Source organism: Falco cherrug, chromosome 4 (assembly GCF_023634085.1).
Source record: "Falco cherrug isolate bFalChe1 chromosome 4, bFalChe1.pri, whole genome shotgun sequence".
NCBI lineage: Eukaryota > Metazoa > Chordata > Aves > Falconiformes > Falconidae > Falco > Falco cherrug.
In genome coordinates, this window is record NC_073700.1 from 54,130,237 (window position 1) to 54,153,004 (window position 22,768).

At 40.5% G+C, this 22,768-nt stretch overlaps 1 protein-coding gene across 8 annotated transcripts in view; it reads right to left on the bottom strand.

The window, feature by feature from the left end:
- NKTR (natural killer cell triggering receptor) overlaps positions 1–19,848 on the bottom strand; it is a 45,365-nt gene extending 25,517 nt beyond the window's left edge. For 4 of the 8 annotated variants that reach the window (XM_055707482.1, XM_055707481.1, XM_055707480.1 and 1 more), the window contains exons 1-6: positions 19,762–19,848; positions 19,379–19,459; positions 10,357–10,431; positions 3,517–3,624; positions 2,416–2,460; positions 568–655 (exon numbers count right to left, since the gene is read on the bottom strand). In XM_055707482.1, coding sequence (XP_055563457.1) covers positions 568–655; positions 2,416–2,460; positions 3,517–3,624; positions 10,357–10,431; positions 19,379–19,436 — 374 coding nt within the window. In that variant the 5' untranslated portion in view covers positions 19,437–19,459; positions 19,762–19,848. Of the gene's footprint in view, positions 1–567; positions 656–2,084; positions 2,113–2,415; positions 2,461–3,516; positions 3,625–10,356; positions 10,432–19,378; positions 19,639–19,761 lie in introns of those variants that run through there. The other 4 variants (XM_055707478.1, XM_055707476.1, XM_055707477.1 and 1 more) reach the window with 3 other exon arrangements.
- Positions 19,849–22,768: the final 2,920 nt, after the last annotated feature.

Genomic DNA, 22,768 nt, shown 5'->3' on the forward strand with positions numbered 1-22,768 from the left:
AAGAAAAGCATGTCAGGAACAAGCACTCCAAAATAAAAATGAAAACCCAAAACAATAAACAAAACCCCACTCATCCTCCCCATACTTCCCCCGAAACACCCAACTCCCTGCAAAACTAAATCATGGTATTTTAAAGATTTATATGAATCATTATATTTTAAAGAGCAAATGCAAAACCATACAACCAACCTCTAGATCTCATTCCCTTTTGCATACAATGCTCAACACTAATCTGCAGATAATCTGTTAAGATTTGGTTGTTGCACACACAAAGCCAAAGAATCTATTTTCTGGACACTAAAAACTTACTACATAAGTCATATTTTTAGGGTAAAAAGCAACTACCAAGGAACATCCATGTAGTACCAGCTTCTAATCCAAATGAATGTCACAAGCAATTTGTGATAACTAATGTTTCCTATTATAGCTTACATTGCAGGTGCTCACTTAAACCTATTTAAAATAAAGCGAGTAACATTGTTATAGATAATTTAGCAATACCATCTTTCTCATGAACAGCGCTTCTCTGTTTAAGAAAAGCTCAACTGCCATATTACATTTACTCACATGAAAAATTGGGAACCATTGGTATGTTTCCCTCGGTTTGCCATTGACAAAAGGAACGCTCTGTCATGTTTGAGAATAAAGTTTTCATCTGTTTGAAGAAAAAATATGTTTGTCAGATTTTCCCTGACAAGGAATGCAAATCTAATTTTCTTAGTAACTTATGGATGCTATAAGGAGAAATTCTGCTGCTGCTGAAGAAACACAAACAGGTTGGAAAACACCAAAATGAAGTTTAAAAAAGCCTCTCAAAAGCTACAGTAGAAGCAGTTATGAGACAGAAAGCATTCTTTCTTAAAAAGTTTCAGATACAGTGCAAACGTTGCTAATAAAACCCTTAAAATCATTATTAGTGTCTTAAAATTTAGATTCTCATAGACCTGGATTTAAATCCAGTATTTTTTGAATAAGAACAAGGTTGGTGGACTTACTGACACTCTAAAACAAGACTTTACATTCATGATACTGTTATTTACACAGCCTGCACCTCAGGTACACAGATCAAGAGAAAGAGGCATTTCCCTGGTATAGCACATTAAAAAGACAAGACACCTATCCATTCAAAACTGGAAGTCTCAAAATGTACAAGGGAAAAAAAAAAAACACCTAGACACCTGAATGAGAAACAAAAAACCATACTCTTCGTGCAACCTAAGTATAAAATCAATTAAGACTAAGCTAAAAGTGCATTTGCTATTCCAGTGAATTAAAGAGGACTTCTGGTTATACAGCATAATATAAAACCAGATCTTCTGAAGTTCATTTTCAAAGCTAGAAATAGTAATTTGAATGTAGAAATCCTTTTTGGTTTATGTAATCAAACCACAATGCTATCTGTTCAGCACTCACCACCTTTAGAAACAAACCCTAGTAACTTCTTAGGAAATGGAACTATTCAAGAGTTTTGTTTGACTGAAGGCTGTAATACTCCAACAGCAAACTATGTCTCTGTTTAAAACAAACTTAATGATATGCACTTAACCTTGCAAAGCTACTTGCAAAACATACAGAACCTGGGGCTGTTACATAAATACATATACTGCCTTTATTAATGATGAATACCACAGTAAGTACCTGGATTCTTTGCAGTAAAGAATTGTATGTCTTTAAACAAATACTTTATAAACTCACCATTTTCCTTCCAACAACAGATTTTTAAAAAGAGGTAAGTGTACATTTATTTACAAATTCTTTGCAAATAAAATAACTTCTGTAGCATACAAACAGAGCCAAACATTTTTAGAAGCGAACACTAAGCATACAAACCTTCAATAGGGAAGGGGAGGAAAGGAACATTAACAAAAGAAGAAATAACTGTTTAGAGCTAGAAATTATGCCAGTATTCTTTCTCAGAATAAGTCATCAACCCTCAGAGAGGTTAGACACAGAACTCTTCATTTCTCCAAGCAACACAGATATCCATCTACAAACGGACGTATCAGTTGTCTATATATTTACTAGGGAGGGTACAAGGGAACAGAGTTTGAATGAATGTGTGTTACTGAGCTTTTGTCTCTTACCTTTTCATTTTGCAAAAGACCACATTCTCTATAAACAAAAGAATATGTTGACAGTTTTAGGCAGGAAGATAGGAGTTTATTCATGAATAAAGTTGCCTAACCTCCATGCTGAAAGTCATGTTTAATCAATAATGTTAGCCTTAATTGTCAGCTAAAGTTAAATATTACAAAAAAATTATCTGAAAGTCATGCATATATAAAGAATTCTCATGCAACATTAGTTTCATGCAAAAGGTGATCTATAAGTAGACCTGTTTTCATTAAGTAGCTCAGGAATCAAGACTTATCTCAGAACTGCATAAAGAATTTGCAAAGACATATTTCCTCTTACCTTTAAAATAGCCACCATAAATAGATTCACCTCCTTTTCCGTTACCTATGCATTAAAAAGCATTAATTAAACCTTTTACTTTGTTTATGAAAAAAGCTGTATGTAACATTCCACTAGTTTATAACAATAAACCAGGATACTCTGAGCAGTTACTAGTATCTGAGCATAAGCTCCTTAGTTAAGAAGTCACAACTGTGCATTATCCCATTGACACTGAAAATACTGAGAATAAAGATTGCCTTAGTGCTTCCGAACACTGTAAAGTCTGAAACAGGGCTTCAAAGACTAATTCTCACTGGTACTTGCTAAAGCAACAGCAGACAGCAAAAAAACTGCAAGCAAGAAAACCACCCCAACCCAACAACAAAACAAGGAAAACCCAGACAACAAGTAGATAAGACCAACAATCTCTCCTGGCTCAAAGCAGCTGAGCTATCACTAGCGTGGATGAGGTAAGAGAGTAGCTAGCAGTTTTAAAGACAGTTCTACTTGACTCTCGAAACAAGGTATCCCCTCACCATGTTTTTTATCAGGTACAAGGTTTTAGGACACAGAAGATGCACATTTTGGTAAGGGAGGGTATGTCAGAGGGGGGCAACGGACTAAAGCATTATGTTGTATATATACTGCAGGGAAGGAAGCAAAGAAACTCTTAGAAGATCTCCTTTTAGAGACTGATCCATTAAACAGTTCTAGCTCATTTACTACTTTATTATTTTTAAACTTATTCAAACAGTTATGTCCCTGTATCAATACAGCACTACTAGTATCGCCTCTACTGCAGACACAACAGTGAAAAGCAGCTAAGACTACAGGCTGGATTTGAATTGTTTTAATAAGATAGGTATTACCAACTCCAGCAAGGGGTTGGTTTTCTTCTTCTTAACACATTTTTCTAAACAAATATCACTTCAGTTGCAACATTTTAGAATTTCAAAAACTAACACAAAATGGGTGATCTATGCTGTACCTCACAGCAAATGAGGAATTCTTCTGACATTGTAATACTTCCACAGCATTTTCTAAAATTAAATTACAACCACCTAGGTTATAACATTTCTGTTCAATTTCAAACATTTCAATTTTAAAAGCATACTTTACCTTCGCTGAAGTCCCCACCCTGAATCATGAAGTTTTTAACGACACGATGGAATGTAGTGCCTTTGTAACACAGCTTCTTTCCAGTAGTTTTGCCAATTCCTTTTTCACCTGCAAGGTTAAACAAAAAAGCATCTACAGACTGTCACTGAACAAATTCCAAGGGTTTTACCTCCCTAGTGCTAATGGATATGAGAGCCATCAGAAGAGCACAACTATAAAAGATAACACAGTCCTACCTGTTGCCTTTCCACCATCCATTAATAGCAGAAGGGACCCCCTTTACAAGGGGATTCTCAAGTGAAAATTAGGTTTCTTCTTAAAAAAAAATTCCTCCTCTCCCAAGGAGGAGTGTATTTATTAGCAATCCACTCAGGAGAATTTATAAGAAAACAAGAGTTCATAACAACTATGGGTTAACCATTTTCTGTGGTTGTATCTATGCTGCTATGTTAGCTGAAGCTTATAGCAGAGTCCTTTTCAAACCACTTACACATCTGGATATGCCAACTGAATCCCAGGACAGAAATCTGGGCTCAAAACAGGCTTCAACTCAGTTTCAATGCAATCCACTTGGAAAAGTGGGATTGGGATACTCCAAGCATGTGCCACATCTTCAACAATCCATGTGGTGTCAAGCTACCCCTTAATGCCAATCTGCCTGGCACCAACGCTCACCGTCTCAGTAGGAAACCTGCACAAAACAGACTCCCATTTCTGAAGAGACTGACAGAACAGGGGAACAAAATTGTTTATACAAGAACCATTCCAGGATGAACTGAAAGAGAATTGTAATGGGGGGGTTGGGGGGGGAGGAGAAATCGCCCAAACCCTGAATTGGTACCAGGGCCATTCTTACCCAGCAGCAGAGGCTAAGCCAGGCCACGATACTTGTTAATCCTTTCTGAGCCTGAGATTTCCTAAGAGGCACTCAGCGGGGTCCCAGTGCAACTGCAGTTCAAGCCTACTGGTGATTTTTCAGAAAGACATCCCAGAACCTCAAGCTTCACTAACACTTCTTCCAACTTTTAGGAGAAAAACTGCACTGGGCATGTGGATGAGGGTACTATAACTGGCAGGGCAGAGGTCCTACACAGTAGCTTCATGAGGGGTTTATACTGGTCCAGCCAAGGGACATACAAGAGACACTGACTTCAGCTTCCAAGATGAGGGGAGCTGGCAGAACATGACGATTAAAGAGTAATAGGTATATTTCAGCTGTTGCACAGGGTATAATCTGATGTAAACCACATGTGCATAAGGTATTCTGCAGTGATACAGGTCAAACAACCCAACATTCAGTTTCATCCCACCACTGATTATGGAACAGGCATTTGACACTCAGTGAGAGGACATTTAACCAGTGTGTATTGTATCATATAGTGCCCTTAGAAACGTATGTGTAATACGTACGTGTACTTGCTATCCACGGCCAACACTCCCCTTTTGCCATCTATTGTTCCTCCACCCAAAATTAACTGATGGCCAGCTCACCCCAAATTTGTCATTCCAAACAGCCCATCCCCACAAGGATGAGGGCAAAGAGCAGTCTGCAGCACAAAAACCAGTCATGACATTGCTGTTTATCATACTGTAGAAGCCTTCACTCTTGAAAATACAACTTGTTTTCCATTACCTAGACTCTCCATACCCATAACCCATGCCTCCTCCTACCCCATTTTTATTTTCCACAGAAGTTACCTGCTATGGTTTAACCCCAGCTGGTACCTAAAGTACTAGCAGCTGCTCACTCAATCCCCACCACCAGCTGGATGAGAAGAATCAGAGAAAAGGTAAAACTAATGGGTTGAAATAAGAACAATTTAATAATTGAGATAAAATATAACAACAACTGTAATGAAGAGAGAAATAGAAAGGAATAAAACCCAAGGGGAAAAACCACCAAGTGATGCACAATACACTTGCTCACCACCCATTGACCAATGGCCAGCCAGTCCCCCAGCAGCAATTGGTGGCTCCCAGCCAATTCCCCCCAGTTTATACATTGAACATAACATTCTATGGTATGGAATAACCCTTTGGCTAGTTCGGGTCAGCTGTCCTAGCTTTGCTCCTTCCCAGTTTCTTGTGTGCCCTGCTCACTGGCAGAGCACTGGAAACGTGAAAAGTCTTTAAGCACTACTTAGCAACAAGTAAAAATATCAGTGTGTTATCAATACTATTCTCATACTAAACCCAAAACACAGCACTGTACCAGCTACTGAGAAGAAAATTAACTCTACCCCAGCCAAACCCAGGACATTATGCAAAGCTATTCATTACACTTCATTTCCCCCCCAAACATGTACCCCTCTGCTACAGCAATGGAAATCCCATACCAATCAATACCAAAAAGTACCTGCCTACATTTTTGGTCATGTTTCAGCACATCCCTCAGGTTATGGATAATCCCCTTACAGAATGGGATTCTGCATTGTACTTGACCACATAATTGAGCTGATACGTTGAAGTGAGTGGTGAGCTTTAGACTATGGTCAGAAGTTGCAGTCCCTTTTTTTACTCTCCTTTATGGTATCGCCAAGACAGCATAGTACCTATCATAATAAATAGCCCCACCTGTAATGTTCCCTTCTTTTCATGCATAATATAACTGTGGGCAAAATCACATAGCTCCACTACTCATTCCCCCATAAGCCACAGAACTTCAGACAATGCACTGAAGCTGCTAGCCCAATGGCAGATGGCTAAGTGGCTGCACAAGCTGTACTATGTCATTCTGATTTGCAAAACCAGTCCTTGAACTCCCAGTCAGGCAAAAGACAGAGACCAGTTGTTTCACTGGTTAGAGCTGCAGGCCTTCCCTAAGCTCTGACATTTTTCTGCAACAGCCAGTACAAAGCCCATATGCTGGGCTTCTTTTTTGTTTATGGCCAAATACTAGCCTTATTCTTTTTGTCCTAAGTGTGCTTGAATTTTGTCTGAAAAAAAAAGGAAAAAAAGTCTTTGAGCCTCATGTATTTGCACTCTTCCTGCCTAAGCTGTCCTTTCCATATGCTGCAAATTACTTGGGAATGGGATGGTGGAGAACTGACATAGTGCTTGCCAGGGATAACCCATTTAGCTGAGGAAGGCACAAACACAAGGGCCGTTATCAGAGTGCCCTTTCCCTTTGGCTGGTAAGCTTTGCTCTCATGTTCGATTAAGACCCTGCGCTGCCAACCCCATCTGAGGTATTTTCACTTAGGTGCCCAATAGTGGTCTCAGAGATTATGAGAAAGGAATCTCCTGACAAAACAGCAAGGAGCAGATGGGCTTGTGCTTATTCAATAGGTGGACTGACTGAAGGACCTGCAAATGCCAGTTTGCAAGACCAGATGTTTTAGTTTAACTGCAAAGAGCCTCTTGCTGTCAAGGCAGACAGCGTACTTTCACAGTAGCCAGGTCTATTTCTGACAACAATGTCAGGCTGCAGGAAGGCAGCCAGAATCACCCTGTCCTCCTCCATCTGTTTCTGACAAAAACATCCTGGCTTGCCTCACAGAGCTTGCAGAGGGAGCAGCAGACATGACAGTGGTCACAGTGTTTCAAACACTGGACTCCGGTCTTTCTCTCAGGGTGTACCACCTTGCCTTGAGACAGGTGAAACCACTCTTCACAATGACACAACAGAAATGCACAGTCCAAAACTCCCAGCATCAGTCAGGACACATGGTACTCTGCAGCTGGGATGCCTTTATCAGCTACAATGCTGATGGTTACCCATACATATCTAAGGAAAAAGAACATGCCAGATTGGTCTAGCACACCAAATCCTGAATTTATGTAGTACAGAAGTATACAATACCTACAGTCTGCTGCTAAGATATTCCATTACCCAGACTATATGGTCCAGAATGGCATAGCATGCCCTGTCTACTACACAGCTATACATCTCCTTAGATGAGCGCAAACCTCGCATACAGCTACGAGAAGGTGTCAGCACCAGAAAGTGATGCTGCATTGAGTAAATCTCCAGTGATTCAAAGATTCCTTGCAAAGACCAAAAGATGAAGACAAAAGATATACCTGATAGGAACTCACACTTCTATAATGACTCAGGTTCTACCAATGGATCTTGCTGTGAAAGGTGGCAGGAGTCAGAGGAGCCCAACCTCTGGAAGCAAATGAGTTATTCAGTCTCTGAAGATGGTATAGTAGCTCAGAACTCTAAATATTTAAAGCAACCCTTCACATCTCAGTTCTGGTTGCCAGAGATCAATGCCAGTATAGCTTCATCTCTCATCACAGAACTGCTGCTCTTCCGAAGACAGGCTTTGTAGGTCCTCTAACAATCTAGGCAAACACAGAAGCAGTAGCCCAACCAGAATCCTACATCGGTCCATGGGGACAGGGGGAAAGCACCTACCAGAGAACTGCTGGATCCTACTGTGAAGAGTGTGGATGACCCTAAGCCTGGCCTGCCACTCCTGGCCACAGTTGTCATCTGTGGTACCATGCAGGAGACTGCATCCTTGTGTAGATTATTCATTTAGATGCTGACGCAAGTTGAGGTTCTAACAGCACAAGGCAGGAGGGCAGAGAAAATTGCATGCATAATGCAGGTAAACTAGCAATAATAAGTGCACTGGAAGAACTTGTCAAGCAGAAGCAGAAAGGCAGAACAGTTGATAAGGAAAAAACCCCAACACCTCAGGTGTACTGAAAAGTAACACAGATGTGATTAGTGCAAATAAGAAAAGAATTAATGTTAGCCACGCAACTCTAGCCTCCAAGCGCAGCCACCTGGAGTCCAAGTTTGAGAACTACCAAGGCAGAAAAGAGACGGCTTCTGGCAGCAAAAGAAAGGAGCATAACTTAATTCTCTTAAACATTATATTCACCAAGAGAAACTACATCAGGTTCTTCTGTATGTTTTCTCTCCCCCCACAGAATTCAATTATCATGGGTTTATTAGCAAATTTTTAAAGATATCTGTCAAATCACTGTTCTATCCAATGAGTACACAGTAACAAACACAATTTGCAAGAAAAATGTTTCAGGTAGCTTTTAAGTTTGTGGGTCTGGCCTCAAAAACAGACCCCCTAACTTTGTGCTTACTTTCAAATACCCTTCCAATTACAGACAGGTTCCAGCTGAAGACATCAATGAAACCTGTATAGCCAACTATAGAACAGAATTCAAACAGGGATGAAATACAAAGAAGTCAGACTTTTTTTTTTTTTAAGCTGTTCTTTTTTTCTGCTTGTTTGTTTCATTCCTCATCTCCAGCACCTTTTCCCTCCTTTGTCTCCACCTCACATTTTTCTAGCAAGGCTCCTGTAAGGTTTTCAGCAATCCTTCAGAGCTACAGAACATGAGGCTCAGACATGATGCTATTCAGTCTGCTACTGCATGTTATTTCTTATCTTTTATAATCTATTCCGATTAAGGTAAGCTTCAAACGAGTTCCCATTTTCCTGATAGTTGTATCATTCTTTCCTATTCTCAGTCTGCCCTTAGGAATCTCTTTAGTAAGCATAAGTGATAAATGAAATCAGAAAGTAGAATCAAAAGAGGGGGCATCAGAACACAGACCTCAAAAAAACCCCAACAAAAACCCCATACTGTACCTTTCACAAGTTTATAGTATTATAAAGCTCTTTAAATTTTCACAGAGATTATTCCAGAACACATCACATTCTGGGATTTGAGCTCTAACGATGCATTTTAAGAAGTTAATACATAAGGATATCAAATTTGTTTAACATAACCAGTTAGCTAAAAGCTGTTCACTAAAGCCAGATTTTTAAATGCTGTCTGGAAAGTCTTGCTGGAACGTTTTCATTACTTGGAAAAGAGTTACTTCATATACAAGGTAGAGGACTCACTGGTGCAGTTAATTCAAGGTATATTGCAAGCTGCTGAGCATTCAGGTATAAAATACCAGGAGATCACCAAGAGACACAGAATGCATTCTTTGCATAAATAACACCAATTTCTCTAATAACCTAATCAAGATTAATCTTCAACTTTTTCAGCTGAAAAATCCCTGAGGAACACTGCAGACCAAAAAACCCCACCAAACCCTTACTACACTTACTCTTCCAATCATCAGAAAACTTTTGTAAAAAGTTGTCCTGCTTAAAAACCAAGGGGTTAGAGGGTGCTACATTATAACCAGACATTCTTTTGATAATGCTGTCCCTTTCACTCCACAGATCTCCCCTCTCTCCCACTAAACAATCGCAGGATCTCTAAGGGACCATCTTATTCCCTTTTAGTCCCTCATTTAACTTAAATCTGAGAACTCTCATTTTTAAAGATGCTCCTGTCCTCTGATCCCTGTGTAGCACTTCTATGAACCTGAAATGCACTCAAAATTGCATTATATATAATTATCATTTTATATAAGATACAATTTATATATATTCAAAGTTGTATGTAGTGTCCCAAATTATACCTCACCCATACACTGTGCAGTGACATTAACACTTAATGTCTCTCCTGAAAAATCCTAAAGAATTGCTTGCCTTTATCACATTGGTGTAACTTAAGTGATCAATAATCCCAGCACAGTCTCAGCTTTGTCAAGTACTTCTACCTAAAGGAGCCCTATATTAGGGACAAAAAAAAATAAAAAAAATTGTTCCATACTTTCAGTTTTGCATTCTGTAATCATGTATTATCTCCACTACTCTAGCTCAGTCACAGTTATAGAATACTACACTATTTCCTGCTATGCATTATTCAAATGTTCTTGGGGCTTACAAGTCACAGCTCTGTTTTTACCAGGAAAAAAAAAATAAATGATCAGCACTATTATTATGCTGTGGTTTATACTTGCATCAACAAATAATAATTGTAAGAAACATTAAAAATCTTAAATATAATCATGCAACTTACCTGAGCACAAGCAAAGGAAGTTTTTGCAAGTCTTCGGACATATGTCTGAGAAGAGCTGAAACATAATTCGGCCAACTACAACATAAAAAAAAAAAACCCAAACATTTTATAACTCTTTATAATGATATAAGAAAAACTGCATATAAGTAAATCAGCATGTTTTGAAAATATTTTCTGAGAAAAAAAAAATTACTGTATCAAGCAGAATAAGAAAACATTTCACATATGCATATATTAAAACAAGTGTCAGGAAAGAACAATACCATATTTGTAAAGAAATGCACATCAAGTAGTACAATTACATCTAATTCATGAAAAAGCCTAATGATTCCATTTTGATTTGAACCTGGAAGGCCAAACTGATTTACTAAAACAGTTTACAATGTCAATTCATTTCTGTCTTGGGAAAAAAAAAAAAAAAAAGAAGAAAAAAGATTTGCCACAAATACAGGCCCTCAAAGAACTGGAGTAATTCACTGCCCCCTACAAGTACTATTGATGCAAGAACTATTTCCTTTAAAGAAATATGTAAATATCTATAATGAAAAACAAGAGGTCAAAAGAATTTAAAACTCTTTCTTTAAAAGAAAATAAAAAAATTAAGAAGGATGTTAATCAACCCCTAGGAACAGTTAACAAGACATGGCCTTGGCAGAAGGAATAGTATGACACCATAAATATGTCGAGCTAGGAAAAAACAAGATAAGCTCAAGGAGAACCAAATGGTTAATAAGGCCAAACAGAAATCTACTTGAACTGTGTGTGAACTATCCTAATTAGCATGTTAAAAGATCCACCCTCGGGTAGAGAAAGCCCCTTCCAAACAAAGCCCCCTCCCCACAGAACATGCGCAGTGAAAAGAGAGAGCACTGTACCTTTAAATGGAGCCGAGGCTCACAAGAACCAAAGCGCATAGGAATCACTAAACGTGATTGTAAAAGAATTGATGATAACGGTTGCTCAAAATATATAAAATGTTTTACCACGTGTTTGTTAACTGGTGCGCTAGCTGTGTGCAACTACCGCCTAGCATCCATCTCGGCTCTGTGTGCGGGTGGGCTCCTGACACCGGGCCAGGAACCCAGGTTTGGGACAACACTGCTTATACAAATACGTTAGCAATTATATTTCCACAGTTTTCCCTGTGATCATTACCTAAAAAGTCCAGCTGACTTAGCTCCATACTGTATTAAGGATTAGAGATGCACTGGCACTCTTGGCCTAAAATCCTTTAATTTTAAAAAAATAATAATTAAAAAATAGATGAACCAAATAGGGGAGATGAAAGGCAGGCAGGACAATACCAGCAATTTCAGGATAATGTTCCACTTGCCAGATACTATGAACCAAATACTACTTGAACTGAGTCAATTCTTCAATTCTCACTCTCAGTGCAGCAACCCCCACGCTGTTGGTGGCAGTCACGCTATGTACCTTCCAAAACTATTAAAATACTGCTGAAGAGTCCTTTAATATAAAGACAAAATAGTTTACAACTGATCCCCATTTTCTTTTATATTTTCCAAGATACTGGGATGTATAACATTAAAGAAAAAAACCCACCAACAACCCCCCCCCAAAAAAAAAACCCAAAAAACAACACACAAGAAATCTTTAAGAAATATATAATTAGCAAAGAAAAACTTGTTATCTCTATAGGTTGTGAAATAATCCATAAAAGCCATACTGTTGGCCAGCATTACAAGGAGACCAACAATCTGTCAACGAGCACTACCCTCTAGTGGTGTACACTGGGAAGACTTCAAAATTAATTTAAACAAGTAACTACTCCAGGAATTACTTCTCTTTTCCTTTCCTTAAAGAAGGAAAAAAATAGAAACTGAAGTTCAAATGTATTTTATTCGATACTTTGTCACTAAGAAAAGTTCTGAGTGGCTCCTGAGAAGCTGCATTCAATTTTAAGGCTTGGTCCAAACATATACAATTGACAACAAGGTGAATTATTTGTTCAAAAAGGGGAGAAATAAAACAACAGAGAGACCATCTGTATTTTGTACTCTTAGATAAAAACGCAGGATGCCTTCGGCTGTTGATATGTCTGCTTTTCATTAACTGCAGGAAGAATGTTCTCAGCATTCATCATTACAGCAGAAAAATCTAAAGAAAATGGGGAGGGACAGTCTCTAAAGAATGAAGGAATAGTGAATATTCAAAGACCCTGCATTAAACAGTGGCAGGTGTAACTACCACTATGAAAACATAGCTACTTGCAAGCAAAGAAACCATTACAAGCTATGTGGGTTGAAGACTATTACAGAGAACCCAAGAGAGAGACAGATTAGTAAAAGAGTCAGCAATTTTCATTATAAGCACAGTAATTCTGGAAAGAAGTCCCATTCTTCCACTTGCAAAAGCGCTGAACTGAACTACGGGCTTTAGAAAGCCACCTGCAGATAGCCTCTTGCATTTGCTATGTGCACTAACACACGGCATCTTTCAGAGAAAAAGTTGTCACTAAACCCATTCTACTAAGAGTAGAGAAATACAGACCAGCTGGTGATTTACACCAAGGTGACAGCTGCCAAATAACTAGTAGTTACTGCCTATGGGCTCCAGGAGGGACTTTTGCTGTCACGCATAAATTGGAGAAGCCTCCTGGTTGGAAGTCCCTGTCCTACATCTAAACCCCACAGTTTTTAGCACCACTTCTGTTTTCTGGTGGAAGAAAGTCATCTGAAGTTCTTGAAGATGTCAAGGCAGAACATGGAAAAAGACCTTAATAACTGAGGTATGATGATTTCAACAGTATCTTTCACTAGTGCTTTGTCAATAATCTCCGCTAGCTTCTCATGCCTTTCAACTCCTACAAACTGTTTGCAATGCATGTCTCCAACATCAAAAGACTACAGATCCAGTTTAAAAGATAAAGATGTCTCTCCTCCATATAACCTAAAGTACTGCTTACCCGGTTACAGCCAGCTATATAAAATGTTGCAGTGTGCTTATAAGACACAAACTACATACTGTGCATCCATCTGGTGGGTTACTATTTGTATTTTACCTAAACTGCATGAATGCCATTATCACTGAAAGGTGGTATTTTCCACTGACACAGTCAATTAAATGTGCCACTGAAAGATCAAACACATTTTCAAACCTTGATCAGATAAATACATATGAAATAACAGCTGTTAATAAAAAAATATAAAATTCTATATAAAAAGTATGCTTAGAACCTTTGATTTTTTCTCTTACCTCTTCCCTAAAAAAAATAAAAAATAAAATCTCATTTTAAACTTGGAGCTGAGGTATATGCTGACATAACAGATAAAAACGCCTTTGAGATGCTACTAATTTCCTTAGATTTAGACACCTCATCTGAAATGACCCACTTTCACTGCATAAAGAAAATTTCCAACACTTTCTTCAGCTTCCTTTTCCTGGTATAAAGGTTATCTGATGACTAACTATAAGGCTCGAATAGTAAATTCAAACAAACAAAAAATTGCTAAGAAGAGTTATTCAAGTGGGTGAAGTCTGCTCAGAAACCTACGCAGGCTCCTCTGTCGGCTTTAGCCAAGACACCAGCCTGCAGAGATGCCTCACTTCTCACCTGCAGCAAAACATGCTGTGATTGTATTTTTAACAATGAAACTCTCACCTAACTAGAGATGCAAATCTTCCAGTACCACAAGTTATATGAACAAATAAATTCTTCATTTTAATGCATCGGCAGGCAGGACATCTCTGTAATTTTAATTTAGTGCTGTTCTCAATGGAAAACTAATTCTCACCAGCTCACAGCGATGAAGACACGTTTGTCTGTAACAGCGTAGATTTTACAGCCCATTACTGTTATGTTTTGTGCTAGCTAAAACCACAGTAAATTATCCAACCATAACTTAAATCTGCCTATTATTTGTAAAACAATACTTAAAGTATTCTTATTTGTTAGCAGGCTTTAAACTTGTTTTTTAAAGATATTTTTTGATAGAAATTGAAGCAAGTGATGAAAGAAGTATTTACATTACTGGTAATTCCATACAGGAAGTGATGCATAAAGTCTAAGATGTTTTGAAGTTTGATTTCATAAAGTGCTATCTGTAGCTAATGAGCTACACCAATTAGAGAAACTAGAAGGCATAATGACCAGAAATAATGCAATTTCAGAACTCCATTTTCAAACTGAAAGTTGAAAACTTTTCTTCTTTTGTTTTGTTTTTGAACCTCTGATCAATTTTTCAGCTGAGTAAGAACTAGTACTTGATTCAAATTCACTGGTAAAAATTCAGGGTAGGAATATCCATGCTGTATTGTAATATGGGCTCCCGCTAGCAAAGTTTGTTAAAATGATCATTGATTTCAAATGTTTATCCAGTGAATTTTTCCAAGTAAACACACCTGAGATTTTAGAAACAACCTTGGGAGTCAAACACATATGCTTGAATGTATTTTCCATGTAAGATAACAATGCAGCAAAACAGTTTGGTTATAGATCATAAAGGTGTCAATTTCAAATCGACAGTCCCAAAATAAATGTCATTATTCAAAATTAAATTTATATACATTGGTTTTGATTGTCCCAATTTCTTAGAGCAAACCAAATAAGAAGCCACTGCAACACTCTTCCCAGTATAGCAACAGGAATACGTTGCCGGAGAAAGCAGGGATTACAGCCATAAAGACAGTGATGCATACCCCTTACAGACCTAGACCAGGATGCCTGCCAAAGGCCCAAAGGCTTAGAAAGATCTGCGTACAAGTTTAAATAACAGCTTGCTAAAATGACCGTATTTTAATTTTATAAATTTATTTATCCCTATAGTTGTGAACACTAAAACATATAAATTTAAAGAGAGTGCTTTAAAGTAGAAATGTGGCTACAGTTTTCAGAAAAATAGCAGCTTACCGTGGAAAAAGAACAGGTTTTATTTAAAACATCAGTTAAAAGCAATGGGTATCTCCGCTCCCCTGGGTAGGGATCTACAGTCTTGACATACTAACACTTTGTTAATACTTTCTTACCCCACCCTACACACTTTGCAAGCAAAGCCTCCATAAACTTCTTCCCCCAGGTCTCTACTAAGCCCAGTCTTCCACAAATACTACCTGAAGCTCCCCCCACTCCGATCTTCCGTGGTCTCCACAAAAGAAAACATATTTCAGTACTGCACACAATAAAAATTGACTGTCTTCAGTTTCATAGAGATATGCAAGTGAGAAACTACACTTCATCTTCTCCTAGCAGAAGAGACTGATGTGTTCAGTTTTCCATTTACTAATCCATTTTGTTCTAGACCTCAAGGTAAGTCTTTGGGGTATTTCATTCTGCACTGACAATTCTATATGATTGATTAGATCACAATTTTTATTAAACCAGTTCCCTCTGAATCGGTATCTTACCCCCCTTACACACCCCCTGATAGGGGTGCCCTGTATCACATGCCGCCTTGGCTCCTGGTTGTATCGTGCTCGCCTGGATTGCCAGTTGGTACCTAGACAGAGTCGAAGTGCTGATCTGTTTTCTGCCAATCTACAACTTTTTGGCTTCAAAGGGCTAAACGTTAATATGAAGCCAGTTGAGAACAGTTTCTGTTTTCAGGAAGGGTAACAAAACCCCCGTTAAGACATCCCTGGTTCTACTAATGCAGGCACAGCACGACAGTGACTTTTGTAGTGCAGTTTATTTCACATAAATTCACAGCAGCTGCAATCCTAAAACACACCGAATTTTAGGCAAAAGTGACTAGAAGGATAAAGGTAACGAAAGAACAGACTGACTTATAAGGGAAGGGACGTACCCCAGGAAGGAAGGAAACTGAAATGGAATGAAAAGGTGAGCAAGGGGTGAAACAATAACAGAAGACAGAAGGAAAAAAAGTTTAAAAAAAGATGAGAAGAAGGAAAATCCTTCTGTGATTTAAGAATAAAACAAAGCAAAAATTAATAAATATAACACACTTTATGATGGATAAACCAGCCTGAGGGGTGGGAAGATGTGTGAAAAAAAGTCTTGGATGGCCACATGAGCTGCTACAGCAGCAGATTACGTATGTGACATCCTAGTCAGACATCTGTTCTAATTATCACGGTACCTGAAAGACTGAAGCTCCACACAGATTTTGCATCACAGAGTAAAGACAGAATTATTTAAATAGGCATCTGCTGCCATCTCAGATTCTTGGAATACTGTAAGTAGTTTACTTGTACGTGCATGCTGTATGCATCCAAATCCATTGGTGAGGGGACCCAAAAGAAGGGAGAGGTACTGTCTGTGCTAATATCAAAATAAATGCTTATTGCTGATTAATTCTCCATTCACTCTTGCAAAATGATGAACCACAATGTGCATTCATAAAAATAATGCTTAACAGGCAACTTATTAAAAGCAGCCTATATTTAGACTCAAAAACCACTGACAATGCCTACGAAGTTTGACCCACTTCAAGAGGCAAACACAAGCAGACATCAAGTTTTTTCCCAAGATTCTGTAACTAAAATACGGACACAAAAGCTATAACAAAGCTTCTGAAAGCACAACCTAAGCTACAATATCCACTCCTGTATTTTCTCAGGGATCTAGCTGGAGAGAAACTAATTCAGACTCTGCAGTCCCCTCCACTTTCGCATACATGCGCACCACCTATTGCTGCTCCTTCTCTTCTAGTCTGTGCGCTGCTCTCCGTGTTTTTAACTGCTACAGGTATCTTGACAAACATTGGGTAAGCAAAGTCTGTAAGGGGAGATCTAAGAGTTGGCAGCTGCATGAGGGAAGATTTTTGGACTCCCAAGCATTCTACAATGTTAAAAATCACACAGTTTTGTATTCTGCAGGCAGAGATGTCCCCAGTACCATGACAGGCATGCCCTCTTACTCCCTGCATTTTGTGCAGAGACATTAGTTCAGCTTTTCAAGTGCAGACAGGGTGGGGGCAATGTCTTTATTTCTTGGCTTGCAACAGCACGCAGGGTTGTTCTTTTCCCCAGTTCTTTCTCCCTGCAGCTAATAAGAATGATCACACAGGTAGCCTTATTTATCAAAGTAAAATAAGCAAAGCGTTAATTTAAAAATCTGCTGGCAGTGTAAAAGTTAAAATTAGTATCTCACTAGTATCAGCAGGAGAGTAAGTATATCTCCCCGAGTCAGTGCTCCATGTCATCTGGAAACACTGCTTTATCATTCACACTTGATTCAGCTTTTGAAGGTCATCTCACAGCTTAAAGAGCAACATTTAAGGTTTTCTAATACAACCTTAAATCCCGAGACATAGTTGCATAGTGAATTAATAAACAAGATTATTCTAGAATAAAGTAGTATAACCAGATTACCCACAAGTCCCAGTATCAAACTGGCCCATTTTACGAACTGGCCAGTTTTCCTGCAAAAATACAAAGCATTAGTCAGGTGCAATAAAAACAGTAGGGCTCTGAATCTGATATACAGCTGTGAAATTCCTGTTAAAGAGAAAATAAACACAGCCAGCCACGAACAGAGCCGAAGCCCTGTGTCTACCCCAAATAACCAAAGCTCTGCACCATCAAGAACACCAACGCTGCAGTTCCTCTCTGACACCACTATCAGTCATCAAACCCAAGTAGATGGAAGGGAAAACAAGGTAATCCACTTTCACTCGTAATGCACAGCACAAGGCCAAGGAGGGGACAAGGCAGGCAACAAGAGGTATTATGAAATGGGATCAAGAACGTGCATGTAAAGAAAAAGCAGAAGAAAACACCGCAGGGAGAGATTCTTCAGACGGAGAGTCAAAACAAAAAAACCCTAACAAAGATTAAAAGGAAATGAGATGAAGAACAAATTATCTTTGCTGTAAATCAATCTCATCAAGCCATCGCTCCTAAATGGGAAACCTACCCCAACCCAAAACAGTTTTAGTAGTCTCATTCCACAGTAAATCTGAATTTAAAGCAACTGAAAGTGTTAAAACTGCATTTTCATAAACATTTTTCTCTTCAATAAAAGTACTCAGAAAAAGCACTGCTAATTAAAATAAGCAGGAGTTACACTAGCAAGAAATTTATAGATATGCCCTATCAGGTCACTGAAGTTAAAATTGAATCGTTCTTTTGAGATTTTGGTGAAAATAAAAAGGAAGCCAAATGGGTTACAGTTACATCTGAATGCAACTGAAACTTGAAAACACAGAAATATAAACCCTGATTTCAAAGGCTTTCAGAGAAACATTGAAGCAGAAAATGAAAGTGAAAGCATAATGAAGCCATCACATTTATTCATTTTTCTGAGACAAATAGTACCAATATAAAGCACTGAGTATGTGAGACAACTAATATGCCTCGATAAATTCATGTTCAAAAAGATGGGGAAGTAAATCTGTAAAACCATTTTTACAGAGTGGGTAAAAGAGAAGAGGGAATCAAGTAGCTGTTCCAGGATTAAAACTCACAGTCTACCACTTATGGCTGATTACATTTGCCATAGGGAAAAATGTGAGTTAAGCGATTGATTTATTTTAATTATTATTTTTCTCAAACAGACCACCTGGTGAGATATTCTGTGATTCTATGGCCAGTTCTCCATGACATTCACAAGACTCCTTTTGAGCAGAAGGAAAGATGCAGACGAGATGACCTCCTGAGGTCCCTTGCCAGTTTTAATTACTGCAGGATTAAAAATACTTCTAGGAGCAACTCTCCAGTTTCCTCGCGGCTTGCCCCAGTTTTCCATAGTGTGTGGGGCTGTAATGGTATAACAGGTAACCTGACAGTACTTCTAACACAGAATGCTTTTTACCTTCAGGAGGGTGTTAAGTTAGGCTCATCGAACCTCTCTCCTCATGTACGGAAACAAAAATCAATCGCAAGAGAGAAAAAAAAGGCATCCAGCACCTCAGTAAACATCAAAAGTTACTACAAACTCACTCAAACTGCCCATCAACGGCCCAGCTCATTGCTAACGGCTCGAGTCAGTTATTATGGTAAAAACATGGTAAAAAAACCCCAAACAACCAAGCAAAAAAACCCGGCCACAACTCCCAAGCCCAGCACTGTAGCCGAACGCCGGGGCAGGAGCCGCAAGCCTTACCTGGCTCCCGGTTGATTTCGATCTCGAAGAAGCACTGGGGCCGGTCCTGCACCCCCATGGCGGCGGGCAGCCCCTCGCCACCTGGACACAAAGAAGAAGCGCCCTGAGGAGCGGCCGCGGCCCGCCCGCCCCGCCGGCTGCAATGACACCGCCGCGGCGCTGCCCGGGGAACTCCGCGGGCACCGGGCCCCTCAGTCCCGGCGGGGCGGCCGCGGGGGAGGCCGGCGCTGCCGGAGGAGGCCGGCGGGGGGATAGCACCCTGAGGAGACTGTTCCTCTCGCAAACAGCCGGTATGGGGGGGTGGGGTAGGGAAAGGGGGGGAGCCCCGTCAGCGCTGCCCGCCCTCTCCCCCGGGCAGGGGGCAGCAGCGGCCGCGGCCTTACCTGGCAGCTCCGGCGCTTTGTTCCCTCGTCGCGCCGCGCCCGCCTCAGCCCCCCGCACCCCCACCCCCCCGCCAGGAGGCGCCGCCGGCCCCCAACGCCATTAACAGCCGGACTCAACGGCCCGGCCGACCGCCCCGCCCCGGCACGGCGCGGCACGGCGCGGCCCCGCCTCCCCCGCCGCGGCCCCGCCTCCCCGCCGCGGCCCCGCCTCCCCCGCCGCGGCCCCGCCTCCCCCGCCGCGGCCCCGCCTCCCCCGCCGCGGCCCCGCCTCCCCCGCCGCGGCCCCGCCTCGCCCGCCGCGGCCCCCGCCTCGCCCGCCGCGGCCCCGCCTCGCCCGCCTCGGCCCCGCCCCTCCACCGCGGCTTTGCCCCTTCCCGCCTCCGTCACGGTTTCTCACCGCCCACGCAGCGCTGTGACGGGACGAGGCGGGAAGCGGCGAGGTCGGCTCTTTCCCCTCAGGGCTGGCCGCTCTCCCCCCTCAGGGCCGGCTCCGCTCCCTCCTGGGCGCCCCGGGATGAAACTCACCCAGCCCCTTGCTGTGGCAGAGGGAACCGGCGCGGAGAGGAGGAAGATGCTTTACAGAATAAATAACATCGTGAGCCTCCTGTAAAGTGGGCATTCTTCCTCACCGCCCTGACCCCCAGCCATCGTGCCCCTGCAGGGCTGTGGAGCTGAGCAATCCACTCTGTGCTTCGCCCCTTTAATTCAAGAAGCCTGAGTGGTTTTGCAGAGATGTCTCCCCTCTGAGGGGAAAATATTTTTATGAGCACAAAAAAACCTCAGAAGATTTTGATGGGAAAATGTTCACCACAATGCTTTTGTCAGAGCTGTGGCAGGACTGCTCTGGTTCTTAGCACAGAAACAAGGCTGTTCCGGGGGCCAGCCTGCAATGGTCCTCGGCCCTGCTAAATGTATCCAGCCTTACTTTAGGAGCCCAAGAAAATTTAAACCAAAGAAATGTAAATTGTTGCAGCAGACTATAGGTTATTTTTTTCAGAGTTTGGGATGTTGGACCATCCCAGAGTGTGGAAGTGGTAACTTCAGCAAATGAAGTGTCAGACTCTTTAGGAAGGAGTATTAAATCTATGAATCCTCAGTCTACGACATCCTTCGAGCCAAATGACTTCATGCTGGGGATGTACAGCAAGCTTAAACCAGCTTTTCGTGTAGCCCCTCATATTAATGTAATTTATGTAATTACTCCTGTAATAGTAACTTCATTCTTATCCTTACAGAGATGGGTTTTTCTGGGAAGGCAGAGGAAGGCAGCACTTCCAGCATGGTATACACCCTGCACACACTGCACCATCCCTACAGCCCTTACATAGTTTCCAGATAAACCAAAGCCTCACTGCTTCTTGCAAAAATATGTCTTTTATTACTTCCAGAAAGAAGTTGTTGCTTTCTAAGCAGTGAGAATGCTCTCAGTCCTCACCACCTGAGAAGCAAAACGTTTCTGAATGCTTTCCAAAAGTTGTACAAACCAGAACTCATTGAGGTAATTTTACCTGGCAGCAGTATCTGCAGTTACTCCTTGTCCAAGGAGAAATTCAGAAGCCTTAGATTAAAGAATAAAGAGTATAAAAATAAGAATAAAAAGTAGCAGTATTTAAATCAAAGGATACTTTAGAAGTTTGGAATGCAGCAAAGTGGGATTGTTGTGATTTACCTATAGCTTTAATGGCTGCTGTCACGACAGGATTTGAGCATGTCATGAAGTTTAACAGCCAGGTTCTGTCATTCTTTATTACCTCTAATAACACGTGATTGTGCAAGTGGTCCTTAAGGAAGCCTGTCTTCAGAGTTGTCAGATAGGTTTACTGGTCCTTTGGGGATACTTGCCTGGTAAGCTATCACACAACGTGAAAAAAATGTAGCACAGTCTGGCCCTAAATTATTTAGCTGTGAAATGCTCTTGTAAAGTAGAAGGGTATTATTTGCTTCACCTTGAAATAGTAAACCAAGAAAGAAAGCTACTGAGAAGCTGGGTTACAGTAGGTCCACAGAAATTCCTTTCCAAAATTAAAATCTGAAAACACATCTTGAGTTCCTTAATCTTCCCAAATAATAAATATATGTTTGAGGGTTTATGGTTATGCTATTTTTTTTCCTCCTGAGCTGAAATAAACTATTAATTCCCTTTTACCTGCAGTCTCTTTTATGTTTTCAGAACACAAACTTGCTAAAGGCAGATGAGCAAATAAATAAGCAAAGGTCTCAAAAAAGACATGGAAATGTGCTACTTGCTCTTCATGCAAGTACCAAAGATTGTGAGAAATAATAAAAAAAAAGTTAATTTCAAGCCCTGATTATTTTAATAAAGAAGCAAATTAGAAAGAAGTTCTGATCCCCTGGGAGATAAGCTCTTAAGATCATCTCTAGAACTAGAGCTGATAAATATGCAGCTCGGTGGAAGAAAGACATGCCCCAAAAAAGTTTCCAAAGCACATCTGAGGCCAGTCTTTTGAAACATGGAACAGTTAGTTACAAATGAACATTTTTCCTAGGGTTCTTATCTGGGAACAGCTGCATATGCTGCTCTGGTGACATCCTGTGCCCATTGAAACCAGTGACAAAGTCCCCATTGATTTCACTAGCGGTGGATGGAGGCTGTTTGAGGGGGGTTATGGTCTGCCTGGCAAAGCAGTATAGTTATGAATGATTGCTTCTGTGTAACGCTAGTCTTTGATAAGCCATAAATTTGCAAAATGACCCTTTTTTAGGCTTAAGTTTTCCCCGACTATGTTGCAACGTTATAGACAACTTTTGCATGCACCAAGACCAGCAGGCCCACTTTATTCTACCTCAGATCAACTTTAGAGATTTCTTAGTGGTGCATTTTATGCCTAAGAATTCATGTTGATAGATCTTGGCTACAAGTTGCATTCTTTTCTGAGATACAGTGTGCTTGGCTGCAGAGGTTTAAAAAGTAGGAGGGTGCAAAAGCTACTGCTGAGCAGTTATGCAACCTACGTGCACATCAGGGTAAAACTGCTTAAATTAGGAC